General features: G+C 44.7%; 1 protein-coding gene across 1 annotated transcript; it reads right to left on the bottom strand.

The window, feature by feature from the left end:
* Nucleotides 1-1,965: 1,965 nt before the first annotated feature.
* LOC131358146 (olfactomedin-4-like) lies at nt 1,966-17,311 on the bottom strand. The gene is made up of 5 exons (XM_058397698.1): nt 17,154-17,311; nt 16,863-16,985; nt 15,776-15,994; nt 3,336-3,489; nt 1,966-3,033 (listed from the first exon to the last, which is right to left on the bottom strand). The coding sequence occupies exons 1-5, from the start codon at nt 17,211-17,213 to the stop codon at nt 2,204-2,206; spliced, it is 1,386 nt and encodes a 461-aa protein (XP_058253681.1). The 5' UTR covers nt 17,214-17,311; the 3' UTR covers nt 1,966-2,203.
* Between the last annotated feature and the right edge of the window lie 1,242 nt (nt 17,312-18,553).

The following is an 18,553-nucleotide window of genomic DNA, read 5'->3' as shown; positions in this document are numbered from 1 at the left end:
ACCTGACCATTTTTCCGGCTTCTAACACATCAACGTTGAGGATAAAATGTTTACTTGTTGCCTAATATATCCCACCCACTAACAGGTGCCATGATGAGGAGATCATCAGTCTTATTCACTTCACCTGGCACTGGTCATAATGTTATGCCTGATCGGTGTACAGCAACTGGTTGTTACTGTTTCAGTATTGAGCATAAGTAAATACAATTAACATTGAAAACAATAAATATCATAAATGTTCAATACTCCCAGAAAACCAGATAAGAGAGGACAACTCCAAAAAAAAATACATGGCAGTTAAGACACATGATTCCACCAGGGACATCACACCTGTAGCATGGAGGAATATGGCACATGTTTAATGCTTCATGTGTTTGAAATTGTGTTATTGGGATTTATTTTTATAGAGTTATTTGAGCAGATATCAACTCTGCAAACACTTTTGCTGTATAACGGTAAAGTAAAATGCCTAGCTGGTGCTCCAAGAATAAAGTTGGCTTTATAGACATTTAGAAGACATCCTATTGTCTGGCTTTTTAGGACATTACAATATCCATCCCCCCTAGGAAAATGCTGTTCTCATTTCTTGCATACTTAGTCTTAGACGAGGCCCAGTGAATCGGTAACTGTCCAGAGCTAAGGTCAAGGATCTGACAAACAGACCACCTGCCTTCCATCCTCACTGGTTCTACCATACTGAAAGTGTGTCTGTTTCTCAAGTTAAACAGAACTGTATAAACACTCAGGAACTCTGTTTTAGTAACTTATTTAGCCTAAATTTAGATCATATTGAATACACAGCCAGCACCTTTGATCACTCTTACATCTAAAGTGTTAAATAAATAAAACGTGTTATTTATCACTTATGTACACATTTCTTCATGCAGATACTACTGTAAGTAATCAAACCTCTATTATAAATTATCTTCCTGCCTTAGCAATGGTTATGAGCCCAGATCCTTTAAACTAACAGTTTTCAAACTCCAGATTTTAAAACCCAACTCCAACTGTAACTATTGGGAAAAATCAAACCTCCGCATCATCTCCAGGATCCTAGAACCCACATAGCAGACGGGTCTGGGCCAGATCTGGCATTAAGCCGGCACTGCTGGCTTGGCATGGAGTTCTGGCATGGCAGGTGGTATGTCAACTAGATGTGGACCAGGTCTGGCAGTGTTTATATGATGGCATGCCAGATGTGGCCCGGTTATGGTTTGGTTTATGTGGTGTGGCCCAGTGCTGGCCCACGTCTGGCCCAACTCTGGCAAACCACACATGGGCCACCAAAGGGCCGTCATTCTTTGTGGTATATGGGCCAAATGTAAGTGCATTGTGTGGGCCAGATCTGGGCCAGACCTATTTTGCTATCTGGGAAATGGTCGTAGCACAGCATTTATATTCATGCTGGAATACTGTAGGATTAACACTCATGGGATTTATCAGTCAGGATTTAGGACTCATGACAGTACTGAGATGTACAGCATTGGTTAAAGTAGTAAATGACCTGCTTAGTAATTCTGTATGGCCTTTCAGTTACATGATGTGCAACAGTGTGACCTTGATTATTGATTATCGAACCCCAGTCTGTCATTTGAAGCTAATGTAGATTATATTACTAGGAAAGGCTTTTTCCGTCTAATATTGCAAAGATAAAAATACTTAAATTAAAATGTGCCAAAATTTCTACACTGTTTATCCAATTTGCATATAAATGCCCCTAAGCATGATACATTTATGTTCATTCCAAAATACTATGGCAGAAAGCTAAAATAACAATATATAAGGTTGCCTGTATAAGCACAATGTCAAAAGACATTTTGTGTGTAAATTTATATCGAATAGTATAAACAAAGTGTTTAAATAATTATTTCTGCTCACCGTAAAGTTAGATAGTTGGTTATCATAGGTTTAAATGAGTTGGAAAATGAATAGAAAATAATAAAATAAAAACATTTTAGACCACACAGCATAGCCATGGAGATAAAGTCATGTTTTATTGGTTAAGAGGTGTTTCCAGAATAGCTGAGGGATAATAATGTGTACAGATATTATTTAAAAAAGAAAAAGAAAAACAATAAGCATTTCTTTAAAAACCTATCATGACATTTAAAATTCATCTCATTTTCTGTTATAAACCACCAGCATCTATAAAAAGAGGAATATGCATTACTGTCACACGGCTATATGAGAAGATGACATGTATTTACTGAAAGACCGCATCATACGAGACGATGTACGAGTCGCTGTAGGCGTAGAGCATTCGGTCTCGTGGGTTATAATTCAGAGATTGGATGTTGGTCTGCATTTTCTTGAGATGGATCTTCAGATCGTAACGCTCTTCCCTTGTCTCCGTGTCGAAGGAGTAGAAAATTTCCTCCGTCTGTTTGTCCTGGAAACGTGTGGCATAAAGCACTCCACATGCCATGAAGGTGTTCGTGGCAGTGCGCTTGTGCAGTGATGTCCGCCACGACCGGCCCAAAGATGGAGGACTTCCTTCTAACACCTCGCTAAGGATCACGTTGCCAAAATTGTCCGGTGTTGTGTAGACGACCCAGAGACCAGATTCATCTGTGGCAAAATCCAAGTCTGTGTAGATGTACGTGGCGTCCAAGTGGCCGAAAGGAAACTTGTTATTAAAGCCGGAGTTTTGTGGAAGTGGTGTGTTGGTGATGGTGCGGGTGGAGATGTTAAAGCGACACACAGATGGTGTATTATAGCAGCCATAGTATAGCGCGTCTCCATACTGCACCACGTTAGGGCCGATGATGGTGTTTGTGGTGGGGTTTGAAGAAGCAATGGTGGTGTCTACAGGACCCACACCTACCAGTATAGTGCTCAAACTGCTGTAATGCCGCACATAGTTAGCAAAAGCGTTGCTGCTGGTCAGAGCCACCAGCCAGTACATGTCCTCCTTACCTGGAGCGGGTTTTGGGTCTTTCCCCCAGGCGCCATAATAGTACGAGGTCCCGTACTGGGTGAGGGAATAAGTTCTAGGGCCGTTCATATTGACCAGTTGGCCTTGTGGACAGCGTCCTATACTCATACACACACACAAAGAAGAAATCTGATGATCAAAGGCACTGTGAATGGATCATTAGACATTTTATTTATATGACTGCAACAGCTGAAACAATACATTTGCACTATGACTTTTTTAAAACTCAAACAGAACTCATATACTATGGACACACAGTCACATGTACAGGCATGTTTTTGGAAAGTAGAAGAAAACCAGACAACCCATAGTAACCGTGAAAAGACTATATTAATGGTTAGGTTTTTGTTGGTGTATCCATTTGAATTTACAGTAAGGGTAAATGCTAAAGTGTACATACGAGGGCGAGGAATGGGAGGCTGAGGGGTGGCGTGAAGCTCATGCTCACATTTAGCCAAGTCTCTCTTCATTCGCTGATTTTCTCGCTGTTTGCTCACCACCTGGGAAACATCGAAGGTCTCAAGCTCCTCCATGCCCTTTGTCACGTTCTGCATCTTTAATTACCCAAAAAAACAACAGTCATGGTCATCAACTTACATAATTATTCAGACAGAAGCACATCATATCCACTGCCTAAACAATTATTTACAAAACACACTGTTTGATCAAAATGAATCACTTTAGACAAATGCGGCAAGTTTAAATACATTTTAAAGACAGAGGGTCTCAGTCGCCAGTCTCTATTTCTAGAGCTTTCTCATTCATGATTTTTTTTCAATTACAGATTAACATTAGGCCCAATCTGAAGTTCTTGAAATCTTAAATAATTTATATTATCTACACACTTTGTTGAGTCATTAAATTTGGATCCAATCGACTCAAATAGGCAGGTTAATACTAATAAGAACTAAATAATAAATATTATAACTCTGATCATGGTGGATTGCCATTTAGTGTAAAATTCATATAAAGTTCTGAATGAAATTAATTGATCTGAAGAATCCCTGACTCTCATTAACAATGATTAACATACAGAAAGACATTGCCCACATGTTGCATGTTATTTTCACCTCAGATTATAATATGCTATTTATTTGACTTCATTTACTTAAGTTTTAGAATCATTTCTTTCTCTTTGGAGTTTACGGATCCACACCTAGCAGTGAACCACTAGAGGGCATTAGTGAGCTGCAAGAAATGAAGCTTCTTTCAAAATGATTGCCTGGAATGCTTTAACGATCACTAGCAGAGTCAAAGCCAAAGACATGCAAGGTTTGAGGTGATCAAGCAGTCTGATAACTGAAATAATCAGGAGCAAAATGTAGTGATTACTCAGGAGTGATAGGCTTCAGGTGTGTATTTGTAGGAAAGCAGTGATTTGTCAGTGTAGTGTAGTGTAGAGTGGTGTAGTGTAGAGTGGTGTAGTGTGGTGTAGTGTAGTGTAGTGTAGTGTAGAGTAGAGTATTGTATGGTAGTGTAGTGTAGAGTGGTGTAGTGTAGTGTAGAGCGGTGTAGTGTGGTGTAGTGTAGTGTAGAGTGGTGTAGAGTGGTGTAGTGTAGAGTGGTGTAGTGTGGTGTAGTGTAGTGTAGTGTAGTGTAGAGCGGTGTAGTGTGGTGTAGTGTAGAGCGGTGTAGTGTGGTGTAGTGTAGTGTAGTGTAGTGTAGAGTGGTGTAGTGTAGAGTGGTGTAGTGTAGAGTGGTGTAGTGTGGTGTAGTGTAGTGTAGAGTAGAGTATTGTATGGTAGTGTAGTGTAGAGTGGTGTAGAGTGGTGTAGTGTAGAGTGGTGTAGTGTGGTGTAGTGTAGTGTAGTGTAGAGTGGTGTAGTGTAGTGTAGTGTAGAGTGGTGTAGTGTAGTGTAGAGCGGTGTAGTGTGGTGTAGTGTAGTGTAGATTAGTGTAGAGTAGTGTAGTCTAGCGCAGAGTGGTGTAGTGTAGAGTGGTGTAGTGTGGTGTAGTGTAGTGTAGAGTGGTGTAGTGTAGTGTAGTGTAGAGTGGTGTAGTGTAGTGTAGAGCGGTGTAGTGTGGTGTAGTGTAGTGTAGTGTAGTGTAGAGTGGTGTAGTGTAGAGTGGTGTAGTGTAGAGTGGTGTAGTGTAGTGTAGAGCGGTGTAGTGTGGTGTAGTGTAGTGTAGAGTGGTGTAGTGTAGTGTAGAGTGGTGTAGTGTAGAGTGGTGTAGTGTGGTGTAGTGTAGTGTAGTGTAGAGTGGTGTAGTGTAGTGTAGAGCGGTGTAGTGTAGTGTAGAGTGGTGTAGAGTGGTGTAGTGTGGTGTAGAGTGGTGTAGTGTAGAGTGGTGTAGAGTGGTGTAGTGTGGTGTAGAGTGGTGTAGTGTAGAGTGGTGTAGTGTAGTGTAGAGCAGTGTAGTGTGGTGTAGTGTAGTGTAGTGTAGTGTAGTGTAGAGTGGTGTAGTGTAGAGTGGTGTAGTGTAGTGTAGTGTAGTGTAGTGTAGTGTAGAGTGGTGTAGTGTAGTGTAGAGCGGTGTAGTGTGGTGTAGTGTAGTGTAGTGTAGTGTAGTGTAGTGTAGTGTAGAGTGGTGTAGTGTAGTGTAGAGCGGTGTAGTGTGGTGTAGTGTGGTGTAGTGTAGTGTAGAGTGGTGTAGTGTAGAGCAGTGTAGTGTGGTGTAGTGTAGTGTAGTGTAGTGTAGAGTGGTGTAGTGTAGAGTGGTGTAGTGTAGAGTGGTGTAGTGTGGTGTAGTGTAGTGTAGTGTAGTGTAGAGTGGTGTAGTGTAGTGTAGAGCAGTGTAGTGTGGTGTAGTGTAGTGTAGTGTAGTGTAGAGCAGTGTAGTGTGGTGTAGTGTAGTGTAGTGTAGTGTAGTGTAGAGTGGTGTAGTGTAGTGTAGAGCGGTGTAGTGTAGTGTAGAGTGGTGTAGTGTAGTTTAGAGTGGTGTAGTGTAGAGTGGTGTAGTGTGGTGTAGTGTAGTGTAGTGTAGTGTAGAGTGGTGTAGTGTAGTGTAGAGCGGTGTAGTGTAGTGAAGAGTGGTGTAGAGTGGTGTAGTGTAGAGTGGTGTAGTGTGGTGTAGAGTGGTGTAGAGTGGTGTAGTGTAGAGTGGTGTAGTGTAGTGTAGAGCGGTGTAGTGTGGTGTAGTGTAGTGTAGAGTGGTGTAGTGTAGAGTGGTGTAGTGTGGTGTAGTGTAGTGTAGAGTGGTGTAGTGTAGTGTAGAGCGGTGTAGTGTGGTGTAGTGTAGTGTAGTGTAGTGTAGAGTGGTGTAGTGTAGTGTAGAGCGGTGTAGTGTGGTGTAGTGTAGTGTAGAGTGGTGTAGTGTGGTGTAGTGTAGTGTAGTGTAGTGTAGTGTAGAGCGGTGTAGTGTGGTGTAGTGTAGAGCGGTGTAGTGTAGTGTAGTGTAGTGTAGAGTGGTGTAGTGTAGAGTGGTGTAGTGTAGAGTGGTGTAGTGTGGTGTAGTGTAGTGTAGTGTAGTGTAGTGTAGAGTGGTGTAGTGTGGTGTAGTGTAGTGTAGTGTAGTGTAGAGTAGAGTATTGTATGGTAGTGTAGTGTAGAGTGGTGTAGTGTAGTGTAGAGTGGTGTAGAGTGGTGTAGTGTAGAGTGGTGTAGTGTGGTGTAGTGTAGTGTAGTGTAGAGTGGTGTAGTGTAGTGTAGTGTAGAGTGGTGTAGTGTAGTGTAGAGCGGTGTAGTGTGGTGTAGTGTAGTGTAGTGTAGTGTAGAGTGGTGTAGTGTAGAGTGGTGTAGTGTAGAGTGGTGTAGTGTGGTGTAGTGTAGTGTAGAGTGGTGTAGTGTAGTGTAGAGCGGTGTAGTGTGGTGTAGTGTAGAGTAGTGTAGTGTAGAGTGGTGTAGTGTAGTGTAGAGCGGTGTAGTGTGGTGTAGTGTAGTGTAGAGTGGTGTAGTGTAGTGTAGAGTGGTGTAGTGTAGAGTGGTGTAGTGTGGTGTAGTGTAGTGTAGTGTAGAGCGGTGTAGTGTAGTGTAGAGTGGTGTAGAGTGGTGTAGTGTGGTGTAGAGTGGTGTAGAGTGGTGTAGAGTGGTGTAGTGTAGAGTGGTGTAGAGTGGTGTAGTGTGGTGTAGAGTGGTGTAGTGTAGAGTGGTGTAGTGTAGTGTAGAGCAGTGTAGTGTGGTGTAGTGTAGTGTAGTGTAGTGTAGTGTAGAGTGGTGTAGTGTAGAGTGGTGTAGTGTAGTGTAGTGTAGTGTAGTGTAGTGTAGAGTGGTGTAGTGTAGTGTAGAGCGGTGTAGTGTGGTGTAGTGTAGTGTAGTGTAGTGTAGTGTAGTGTAGTGTAGTGTAGAGTGGTGTAGTGTAGTGTAGAGCGGTGTAGTGTGGTGTAGTGTGGTGTAGTGTAGTGTAGAGTGGTGTAGTGTAGAGCAGTGTAGTGTGGTGTAGTGTAGTGTAGTGTAGTGTAGAGTGGTGTAGTGTAGAGTGGTGTAGTGTAGAGTGGTGTAGTGTGGTGTAGTGTAGTGTAGTGTAGTGTAGAGTGGTGTAGTGTAGTGTAGAGCAGTGTAGTGTGGTGTAGTGTAGTGTAGTGTAGTGTAGAGCAGTGTAGTGTGGTGTAGTGTAGTGTAGTGTAGTGTAGAGTGGTGTAGTGTAGTGTAGAGCGGTGTAGTGTAGTGTAGAGTGGTGTAGTGTAGTTTAGAGTGGTGTAGTGTAGAGTGGTGTAGTGTGGTGTAGTGTAGTGTAGTGTAGTGTAGAGTGGTGTAGTGTAGTGTAGAGCGGTGTTGTGTAGTGTAGAGTGGTGTAGAGTGGTGTAGTGTAGAGTGGTGTAGTGTGGTGTAGAGTGGTGTAGAGTGGTGTAGTGTAGAGTGGTGTAGTGTAGTGTAGAGCGGTGTAGTGTGGTGTAGTGTAGTGTAGAGTGGTGTAGTGTAGAGTGGTGTAGTGTGGTGTAGTGTAGTGTAGTGTAGAGTGGTGTAGTGTAGTGTAGAGCGGTGTAGTGTGGTGTAGTGTAGTGTAGTGTAGTGTAGAGTGGTGTAGTGTAGTGTAGAGCGGTGTAGTGTGGTGTAGTGTAGTGTAGAGTGGTGTAGTGTAGTGTAGAGTGGTGTAGTGTAGAGTGGTGTAGTGTAGTGTAGTGTAGTGTAGAGTGGTGTAGTGTAGTGTAGAGCGGTGTAGTGTGGTGTAGTGTAGTGTAGTGTAGAGTGGTGTAGTGTAGTGTAGAGCGGTGTAGTGTGGTGTACTGTAGTGTAGAGTGGTGTAGTGTAGTGTAGAGTGGTGTAGTGTAGAGTGGTGTAGTGTAGTGTAGTGTAGAGTGGTGTAGTGTAGTGTAGAGCGGTGTAGTGTAGTGTAGAGTGGTGTAGAGTGGTGTAGTGTGGTGTAGAGTGGTGTAGAGTGGTGTAGTGTAGAGTGGTGTAGTGTAGTGTAGAGCGGTGTAGAGTGGTGTAGAGTGGTGTAGTGTAGAGTGGTGTAGTGTGGTGTATAGTGGTGTAGTGTAGTGTAGAGTGGTGTAGTGTGGTGTAGTGTAGTGTAGAGTGGTGTAGTGTAGTGTAGAGTGGTGTAGTGTAGAGTGGTGTAGTGTGGTGTAGTGTAGTGTAGTGTAGAGTGGTGTAGTGTAGTGTAGAGCGGTGTAGTGTGGTGTAGTGTAGTGTAGAGTGGTGTAGTGTAGTGTAGAGTGGTGTAGTGTAGAGTGGTGTAGTGTGGTGTAGTGTAGTGTAGTGTAGTGTAGTGTAGTGTAGAGTGGTGTAGTGTAGTGTAGAGTGGTGTAGAGTGGTGTAGTGTGGTGTAGTGTAGTGTAGTGTAGAGTGGTGTAGTGTAGTGTAGAGCGGTGTAGTGTGGTGTAGTGTAGTGTAGTGTAGTGTAGAGTGGTGTAGTGTAGTGTAGAGCGGTGTAGTGTGGTGTAGTGTAGTGTAGAGTGGTGTAGTGTAGTGTAGAGTGGTGTAGTGTAGAGTGGTGTAGTGTGGTGTAGTGTAGTGTACTGTAGTGTAGAGTGGTGTAGTGTAGTGTAGAGCGGTGTAGTGTAGTGTAGAGTGGTGTAGTGTAGAGTGGTGTAGTGTGGTGTAGAGTGGTGTAGTGTAGAGTGGTGTAGTGTAGTGTAGAGCGGTGTAGTGTGGTGTAGAGTGGTGTAGAGTGGTGTAGTGTAGAGTGGTGTAGTGTGGTGTATAGTGGTGTAGTGTAGAGTGGTGTAGTGTAGTGTAGAGTGGTGTAGTGTGGTGTAGTGTAGTGTAGTGTAGAGTGGTGTAGTGTAGTGTAGAGCGGTGTAGTGTGGTGTAGTGTAGTGTAGTGTAGTGTAGAGCGGTGTAGTGTGGTGTAGTGTAGTGTAGAGTGGTGTAGTGTAGAGTGGTGTAGTGTGGTGTAGTGTAGAGTGGTGTAGTGTGGTGTAGTGTAGTGTAGAGTGGTGTAGTGTAGTGTAGAGCAGTGTAGTGTGGTGTAGTGTAGTGTAGTGTGGTGTAGTGTAGTGTAGTGTAGTGTAGTGTAGAGTGGTGTAGTGTAGTGTAGAGCGGTGTAGTGTGGTGTAGTGTAGTGTAGTGAAGTGTAGAGTGGTGTAGTGTAGTGTAGAGCGGTGTAGTGTAGTGTAGAGTGGTGTAGAATGGTGTAGTGTAGAGTGGTGTAGTGTGGTGTAGAGTGGTGTAGAGTGGTGTAGTGTAGAGTGGTGGAGTGTAGTGTAGAGCGGTGTAGTGTAGAGTGGTGTAGAGTGGTGTAGTGTAGAGTGGTGTAGTGTGGTGTAGTGTAGTGTAGAGTGGTGTAGTGTAGTGTAGAGTGGTGTAGTGTGGTGTAGTGTAGTGTAGTGTAGAGTGGTGTAGTGTAGTGTAGAGCAGTGTAGTGTGGTGTAGTGTAGTGTAGTGTAGAGTGGTGTAGTGTAGTGTAGAGCGGTGTAGTGTGGTGTAGTGTAGTGTAGTGTAGAGTGGTGTAGTGTGGTGTAGTGTAGTGTAGTGTAGTGTAGAGTGGTGTAGTGTGGTGTAGTGTAGTGTAGTGTAGTGTAGTGTAGAGTAGTGTAGTGTAGTGTAGAGTGGTGTAGTGTGGTGTAGTGTAGTGTAGTGTAGAGTGGTGTAGTGTAGTGTAGAGCGGTGTAGTGTGGTGTAGTGTAGTGTAGTGTAGTGTAGAGTGGTGTAGTGTAGTGTAGAGTAGAGTGGTGTAGAGTGGTGTAGTGTAGTGTAGTGTAGTGTAGAGTGGTGTAGTGTAGTGTAGAGTAGAGTGGTGTAGAGTAGTGTAGAGTGGTGTAGTGTAGTGTAGAGTAGTGTAGTGTAGTGTAGTGTAGTGTAGTGTAGAGTGGTGTACTGTAGTGTAGTGTAGTGTAGAGTGGTGTAGTGTAGTGTAGTGTAGTGTAGTGTAGTGTAGAGCGGTGTAGTGTAGTGTAGTGTAGTGTAGTGTAGTGTAGAGTGGTGTAGTGTAGTGTAGAGTGGTGTAGTGTGGTGTAGTGTGGTGTAGTGTAGTGTAGTGTAGTGTAGAGTGGTGTAGTGTAGTGTAGAGTGGTGTAGTGTAGAGTGGTGTAGTGTGGTGTAGTGTAGTGTAGTGTAGAGTGGTGTAGTGTAGTGTAGTGTAGTGTAGAGTGGTGTAGTGTAGTGTAGAGCGGTGTAGTGTAGTGTAGTGTAGTGTAGAGTGGTGTAGTGTAGTGTAGAGTGGTGTAGTGTGGTGTAGTGTAGTGTAGTGTAGAGTGGTGTAGTGTAGTGTAGAGCGGTGTGGTGTAGTGTAGTGTACTGTGGTGTAGTGTAGTGTAGTGTAGTGTAGAGTAGAGTGTTGTATGGTAGTGTAGTGTATAGTGGTGTAGTGTGGTGTAGAGTGGTGTAGTGTGGTGCAGTGGAGGGTAGAGTAGTGTAGTTTGGTATAGTGTAGTGTAGTGTAGAGTGGTGTATTGTGGTGCAGTGTAGTGTAGAGTGGTGTAGTGTGGTATAGAGTGGTGTAGTGTAGTGTAGAGTGGTGTAGTGTGGTATAGAGTGGTGTAGTGTAGAGTAGAGTATTGTATGGTAGTGTAGTGTAGAGTGGTGTAGTGTGGTGTAGAGTGGTGTAGTCTGGTGCAGTGGAGGGTAGAGTAGTGTAGTTTGGTATAGTGTAGTGTAGTGTAGAGTGGTGTATTGTGGTGCAGTGTAGTGTGGTATAGTGTAGTGTAGTGTAGTGTAGAGTGGTGTAGTGTGGTATAGAGTGGTGTACTGTAGTGTAGTGTAGTGTAGTGTAGTGTAGAGCGGTGTAGTGTAGTGTAGAGCGGTGTAGTGTAGAGTGGTGTAGTGTAGTGTAGTGTAGAGTGGTGTAGTGTAGTGTAGAGTGGTGTAGTGTGGTGTAGTGTAGTGTAGTGTAGAGTGGTGTAGTGTAGTGTAGAGTGGTGTAGTGTAGAGTGGTGTAGTGTAGTGTAGTGTAGAGTGGTGTAGTGTAGTGTAGAGTGGTGTAGTGTGGTGTAGTGTAGAGTGGTGTAGTGTAGTGTAGAGTAGAGTGGTGTAGAGTGGTGTAGTGTAGTGTAGAGTGGTGTAGTGTAGTGTAGTGTAGTGTAGAGTGGTGTAGTGTAGTGTAGTGTAGTGTAGAGTGGTGTAGTGTAGAGTGGTGTAGTGTAGTGTAGAGTGGTGTAGTGTAGAGTGGTGTAGAGTGGTGTAGTGTAGTGTAGTGTAGAGTGGTGTAGTGTAGTGTAGTGTAGAGTGGTGTAGTGTAGAGTGGTGTAGTGTAGTGTAGAGTAGAGTGGTGTAGTGTAGTGTAGTGTAGTGTAGTGTAGTGTAGTGTAGTGTAGTGTGTAGTGTAGAGTGGTGTAGTGTAGTGTAGAGTGGTGTAGTGTAGAGTGGTGTAGTGTAGTGTAGAGTGGTGTAGTGTAGTGTAGAGTGGTGTAGTGTAGTGTAGTGTAGTGCAGAGTGGTGTAGTGTAGTGTAGAGCGGTGTAGTGTGGTGTAGTGTAGTGTAGTAAAGTGTAGAGTGGTGTAGTGTAGTGTAGAGCGGTGTAGTGTAGTGTAGAGTGGTGTAGTGTAGAGTGGTGTAGTGTGGTGTAGAGTGGTGTAGTGTAGTGTGGTGTAGTGTAGTGTAGAGTGGTGTAGTGTAGAGTGGTGTAGTGTAGAGTGGTGTAGTGTGGTGTATAGTGGTGTAGTGTAGTGTAGAGTGGTGTAGTGTAGTGTAGAGCGGTGTAGTGTGGTGTAGTGTAGTGTAGTGTAGAGTGGTGTAGTGTAGTGTAGAGTAGAGTGGTGTAGAGTGGTGTAGTGTGGTGTAGTGTAGTGTAGTCTAGTGTAGTGTAGTGTAGAGTGGTGTAGTGTAGTGTAGAGTAGAGTGGTGTAGAGTGGTGTAGTGTAGTGTAGAGTGGTGTAGTGTAGTGTAGTGTAGTGTAGTGTAGTGTAGTGTAGAGTGGTGTAGTGTAGTGTAGTGTAGTGTAGTGTAGAGTGGTGTAGTGTAGAGTGGTGTAGTGTAGTGTAGTGTAGAGTGGTGTAGTGTAGAGTGGTGTAGAGTGGTGTAGTGTAGTGTAGTGTAGTGTAGAGTGGTGTAGTGTAGTGTAGAGTGGTGTAGTGTAGAGTGGTGTAGAGTGGTGTAGTGTAGAGTGGTGTAGTGTAGTGTAGAGTAGAGTGGTGTAGTGTAGTGTAGAGTGGTGTAGTGTAGTGTAGTGTGGTGTAGTGTAGTGTAGAGTGGTGTAGTGTAGAGTGGTGTAGTGTGGTGTAGTGTAGTGTAGAGTGGTGTAGTGTAGTGTAGAGCGGTGTAGTGTGGTGTAGTGTAGTGTAGTGTAGAGTGGTGTAGTGTAGTGTAGAGCGGTGTAGTGTGGTGTAGTGTAGTGTAGTAAAGTGTAGAGTGGTGTAGTGTAGTGTAGAGCGGTGTAGTGTAGTGTAGAGTGGTGTAGAGTGGTGTAGTGTAGAGTGGTGTAGTGTGGTGTAGAGTGGTGTAGTGTAGAGTGGTGTAGTGTAGTGTAGAGCGGTGTAGTGTAGAGTGGTGTAGTGTAGAGTGGTGTAGTGTGGTGTATAGTGGTGTAGTGTAGTGTAGAGTGGTGTAGTGTAGTGTAGAGTGGTGTAGTGTAGTGTAGAGCGGTGTAGTGTGGTGTAGTGTAGTGTAGTGTAGTGTAGAGTGGTGTAGTGTGGTGTAGTGTAGTGTAGTGTAGTGTAGAGTGGTGTAGTGTGGTGTAGTGTAGTGTAGTGTAGTGTAGAGTGGTGTAGTGTAGTGTAGAGTGGTGTAGTGTAGAGTGGTGTAGTGTAGAGTGGTGTAGTGTGGTGTAGTGTAGTGTAGTGTAGAGTGGTGTAGTGTAGTGTAGAGCGGTGTAGTGTGGTGTAGTGTAGTGTAGTGTAGAGTGGTGTAGTGTAGTGTAGAGTAGAGTGGTGTAGAGTGGTGTAGTGTAGTGTAGTGTAGTGTAGAGTGGTGTAGTGTAGTGTAGAGTAGAGTGGTGTAGAGTGGTGTAGTGTAGTGTAGAGTGGTGTAGTGTAGTGTAGAGTAGTGTAGTGTAGTGTAGTGTAGTGTAGAGTGGTGTACTGTAGTGTAGTGTAGTGTAGTGTAGTGTAGAGTGGTGTAGTGTAGTGTAGTGTAGTGTAGTGTAGAGTGGTGTAGTGTAGTGTAGAGTGGTGTAGTGTGGTGTAGTGTGTTGTAGTGTAATGTAGTGTAGTGTAGAGTGGTGTAGTGTAGTGTAGAGTGGTGTAGTGTAGAGTGGTGTAGTGTGGTGTAGTGTAGTGTAGAGTGGTGTAGTGTAGTGTAGAGCGGTGTAGTGTAGTGTAGTGTAGAGTGGTGTAGTGTAGTGTAGAGTGGTGTAGTGTGGTGTAGTGTAGTGTAGTGTAGAGTGGTGTAGTGTAGTGTAGAGCGGTGTGGTGTAGTGTAGTGTACTGTGGTGTAGTGTAGTGTAGTGTAGTGTAGTGTAGAGTAGAGTGTTGTATGGTAGTGTAGTCTAGAGTGGTGTGGTGTTGTGTAGTGTAGTGTGGTTTAGAATGGTGTAGTGTAGAGTGGTGTAGTGTGGTGTGGTGTGGTGCGGTGTGGTCTGGTGTGGTGTGGTGTAGTGTAGTGTAGAGTGGTGTAGTGTGGTGTGGTGCGGTGTGGTGTAGTGTACAGTGGTGTAGTGTGGTGTAGTGTAGTGTAGAGTGGTGTAGTGTGGTGTGGTGTGGTGTAGTGTAGTGTAGAGTGGTGTAGTGTGGTCTGGTGTGGTGTAGTGTAGAGTGGTGTAGTGTAGTGTAGAGTGGTGTAGTGTGGTGTGGTGTGGTGTAGTGTAGTGTGGTTTAGAATGGTGTAGTGTAGAGTGGTGCAGTGTGGTGTGGTGTAGTGTAGAGTGGTGTAGTGTAGTGTAGAGTGGTGTAGTGTGGTGTGGTGTAGTGTAGTGTGGTTTAGAATGGTGTAGTGTAGAGTGGTGTAGTGTGATGTGGTGTGGTGCGGTGCGGTGTGGTCTGGTGTGGTGTGGTGTAGTGTAGTGTAGAGTGGTGTAGTGTGGTGTGGTGTAGTGTGGTGCAGTGTGGTGTAGTGTACAGTGGTGCAGTGTGGTGTGGTGTAGTGTAGAGTGGTGTAGTGTGGTGTGGTGTGGTGTGGTGCGGTGTGGTCTGGTGTGGTGTGGTGTAGTGTAGTGTAGAGTGGTGTAGTGTGGTGTGGTGTGGTGTAGTGTGGTGTGGTGTGGTGTAGTGTGGTGTGGTGTGGTGTAGTGTGGTGTAGTGTGGTGTGGTGTGGTGTGGTGTAGTGTGGTGTGGTGTAGTGTGGTGTGGTGTAGTGTGGTGTGGTGTGGTGTGGTGTAGTGTGGTGTAGTGTGGTGTGGTGTAGTGTGGTGTGGTCTGGTGTAGTGTGGTGTGGTGTGGTGTGGTGTGGTGCGGTGTGGTGCGGTGCGGTGCAGTGCGGTGTGGTGTGGTCTGGTGTGGTGTGGTGCGGTGTGGTGTGGTCTGGTGTAGTGTGGTGCGGTGTAGTGTGGTGTGGTGTGGTGTGGTCTGGTGTGGTGTGGTGTGGTTTGGTGTGGTCTGGTGTGGTGTCGTCTGGTGTGGTGTGGTGTGGTGTGGTTTGGTGTGGTCTGGTGTGGTCTGGTGTGGTGCGGTGCAGTGCGGTGTGGTGTGGTCTGGTGTGGTGTGGTGCGGTGTGGTGTGGTCTGGTGTAGTGTGGTGTGGTGTGGTGTGGTCTGGTGTGGTGTGGTCTGGTGTGGTGTGGTCTGGTGTGGTGTGGTCTGGTGTGGTGTGGTTTGGTGTGGTCTGGTGTGGTCTGGTGTGGTGTGGTCTGGTGTGGTGTGGTCTGGTGTGGTGTGGTGTGGTCTGGTGTGGTGTGGTCTGGTGTGGTGTGGTGTGGTCTGGTGTGGTGTGGTCTGGTGTGGTGTGGTCTGGTGTGGTGTGGTGTGGTGTGGTCTGGTGTGGTGTGGTCTGGTGTGGTGTGGTGTGGTGTGGTGTGGTGTGGTCTGGTGTGGTGTGGTCTGGTGTGGTGTGGTGTGGTCTGGTGTGGTGTGGTCTGGTGTGGTGTGGTCTGGTGTGGTGTGGTGTGGTCTGGTGTGGTGTGGTCTGGTGTGGTGTGGTGTGGTCTGGTGTGGTGTGGTCTGGTGTGGTGTGGTGTGGTCTGGTGTGGTGTGGTGTGGTCTGGTCTGGTGTGGTGTGGTCTGGTGTGGTGTGGTCTGGTCTGGTGTGGTGTGGTGTGGTCTGGTGTGGTGTGGTGTGGTGTGGTCTGGTGTGGTCTGGTGTGGTGTGGTCTGGTGTGGTGTGGTCAGGTGTGGTGTGGTCTGGTCTGGTGTGGTCTGGTGTGGTCTGGTGTGGTGTGGTGTGGTCTGGTCTGGTGTGGTGTGGTGTGGTGTGGTGTGGTGTGGTCTGGTGTGGTCTGGTGTGGTGTGGTGTGGTGTGGTGTGGTCTGGTGTGGTGTGGTGTGGTCTGGTGTGGTGTGGTGTGGTGTGGTCTGGTGTGGTGTGGTCTGGTGTGGTGTGGTGTGGTGTGGTCTGGTGTGGTGTGGTGTGGTGTGGTGTGGTGTGGTCTGGTGTGGTGTGGTGTGGTGTGGTGTGGTGTGGTGTGGTCTGGTGTGGTGTGGTGTGGTGTGGTGTGGTCTGGTGTGGTGTGGTCTGGTGTGGTCTGGTCTGGTGTGATGCAGTGCAGTAAGTCACCTTGGTTGCTGTGATCTCACTGAGCTGCTTGTTGGACTTGATGGTGTTCTTCAGTTTACCCAGAAGCACCTGGACCTCGGCGAGCTCGAGCTCAATGATTCTCAGTGATACGGCTCCATACAGATCACCATCATCCTCATTCTCCAACACAGACACGCTCTTCTCCAGCTGATCCAGACGCCGCTGCACTCCCAGCATCAGTACATCCACCTCTGTTAACTGAGAGAGAGAGAGAGAGGGAGAGAGAGAGAGAGGTTGAAATATATCAGTTCTGTCTGTCTTTCTATATATCAGTCTATTCATCCGCACTTTATAAATATAACCAATAATACTGTATAAAGTGTTATTAAGGTATTTTGAATCATCATAAGCTGACAGACCCGAAGCAGTAAAACTGTAACTTTAGGTCTTTTACTTTTAAGTTTTTTTATTCTTATTAACTTCAAGATAAAAAATAGAGGCTGGTGAGGAAATGTCTGTTCATAAGTCAGAACAAGAACCATAAATGCTCCACAATTTATATTTAATGTAAATACAGATCCACAGAGCTACAATGTGCAGTCCAGCCACAGGGAGTTGAGATTTTGAGGAAGTCTCCAGTAGAAAAATCCTTGACTTACTGTAAGTAACAATAACGTGTGCTATGTAAACTGTTCTGGTGTCTGCGTTCTAACTGATGAAGAAAAGCTTTTTATTTTGTTTTACTGTACTCATGTTCTATTATCCTTTACAGGAAGTGCGGTCACTGTATTAGTCTATCTTAATTAAGACCACCAAGAAGTGACAATAGATTAATAATGTGATGGAGAAGTGGGCGGGGCCTGTCAATTAATAAAGTAAAGTAAAATAAAGTAAAAAGTAAAAAGGATGTTTATTAAGAAAAAAAAAAAAATTAAATCGCTGGTATATTGATGTTAATTTAAGAGGAAGAAAACACTTCAGGGAGTGCTGTTATTGGAAAATAATCAAGGTAAAGGTAAACTCTACTTCATTCTCCCGTCCTGTTGTCGATGATTTTTCCTCTAATGGCAACCTGTCAAATTCCAGGATATTCAGATGATATAAAAATGACTCTTCAGCCACTAACCTGTGTTGAAGTGATGCTCTTCGTGCAGTCGTTAGCTGCAGTATTGATGGAGTTGAGTTTCTCCATTGGGAAAGGACGCTGCAAGTTCTCCAGCTCACACACACAGTCCTTCCCGCTCACACTCTGACAGCAAAAACATCTCAAATTAAAAATACACACTAAAAATTATACATGACACATGAATGTGACAGTTCCACTGCAGAACTGTACAGCTGTTGGTTTGACTGCGATGTCTGACTCTTTAAGCTGTCACTCAATATCTTAAACTGTGTGAAGCTGTGTTCCTCTTACCTGAGAGAAAAGAGCAAGGAAGAATGCAGCCGTCCGTACAGACAAGCCAAACGACTTCATGTTTGTTATAGAAGACGAGCAGAGCGAAGAAGGTAGAGCTTTATATCAGGAAAACGAGTCCAGAGGCTGTCTTATTGCAAATCGCCTCCTCCTCTTACGAAAACCAAGGTTTGTTAAAATACATTCGATTTCTGCTGACCAGTGTATGCAAAAAAAAAGTCACAAAATGGGGAAGTGAGAGAGAGGAAATTCTGTTTTTCTGAGGTTTTCAGAGGAGTAATCAAGTACAGGAGGATGTGAGACATCCCAGGTTTTGGTGCTTGCATAACTGTAAGCATGTTCACCTCATGGTGAGGCAGCACGTTCTCAAACTCATCACGGCTCTCATTTCCTTCTTCTTCTTTTTCCACATGCTATGAAATCCTGCATGGTTCAGATGTACAGAGACGATTAGATGAGGTTCAATAAAATTTCCACCTCTGTGTTACTGATCCAGTTGTACTGACTGTGATGTTCTGGCCATGGATTTCCCAATTGAATGTTGCTCAGTCACGTCCCTGTGAAATTTTCCTTCACCTTTTTCACCTTCATTCAATTAATACTAGTTTGGAGAAATGTTCCCAAACAAAGGAAACGACTTCAATAATGACACCGGGTGCAATTTTGCAACTAATTTATTGTGTTAGTCAAAAAAAAACATGTAAATACAGTGAGGGAAAAAATTATTTGATCCCCTGTTGATTTTGTACGTTTGCCCACTGACAAAGAAATGATCAGTCTGTAATTTTAATGGTAGGTGTATTTGAACAGTGAGAGGCAGAATAACAACAAAAAAATCCAGAAAAACGTATTTCAGAAAAGTTATACATTGATTTGCATTTTAATGAGTGAAATAAGTATTTGACCCCCTACCCTATCAATCAGAAAGATTTCTGGCTCCCAGGTGCCTTTTATACAGGTAAGGAGCTGAGATTACAGTAGGAGCACTCTCGGGGAGTGCTCTTAATCTCAGCTCCTTAACTGTATGAAAGACACCTGTTCACAGAAGGAAGCAATCAATCAGATTCCAAACTCTCCATCATGGCCAAGACCAAAGAGCTGTCCATGGATGTCAGGGACAAGATTGTAGACCTACACAAGGCTGGAATGAGCTACAAGACCATCGACAAGCAGCTTGGTGAGAAGGTGACAACAGCTGGTGCGATTATTCCCAAATGGAAGGATCACAAAAGGACTGTCAATCTTCCTCGGTCTGGGGCTCCATGCAAGATCTCACCTCCTGGAGTTTCAATGATCATGAGAACGGCGAGGAATAAGCCCAGAATTACACTGGAGGATTTTGTCAATGATCTCAAGGCATCTGGGACCATAGTCACCAAGAAAACAATTGGTAACACACT

The sequence above is a fragment of the Hemibagrus wyckioides genome, linkage group LG08 (genome assembly GCF_019097595.1).
Source record: "Hemibagrus wyckioides isolate EC202008001 linkage group LG08, SWU_Hwy_1.0, whole genome shotgun sequence".
In the NCBI taxonomy this organism is placed as follows: Eukaryota; Metazoa; Chordata; class Actinopteri; order Siluriformes; family Bagridae; genus Hemibagrus; species Hemibagrus wyckioides.
Note: the sequence above shows the minus strand (reverse complement) of the source record. Positions and strands in the feature narration are given on the sequence as shown.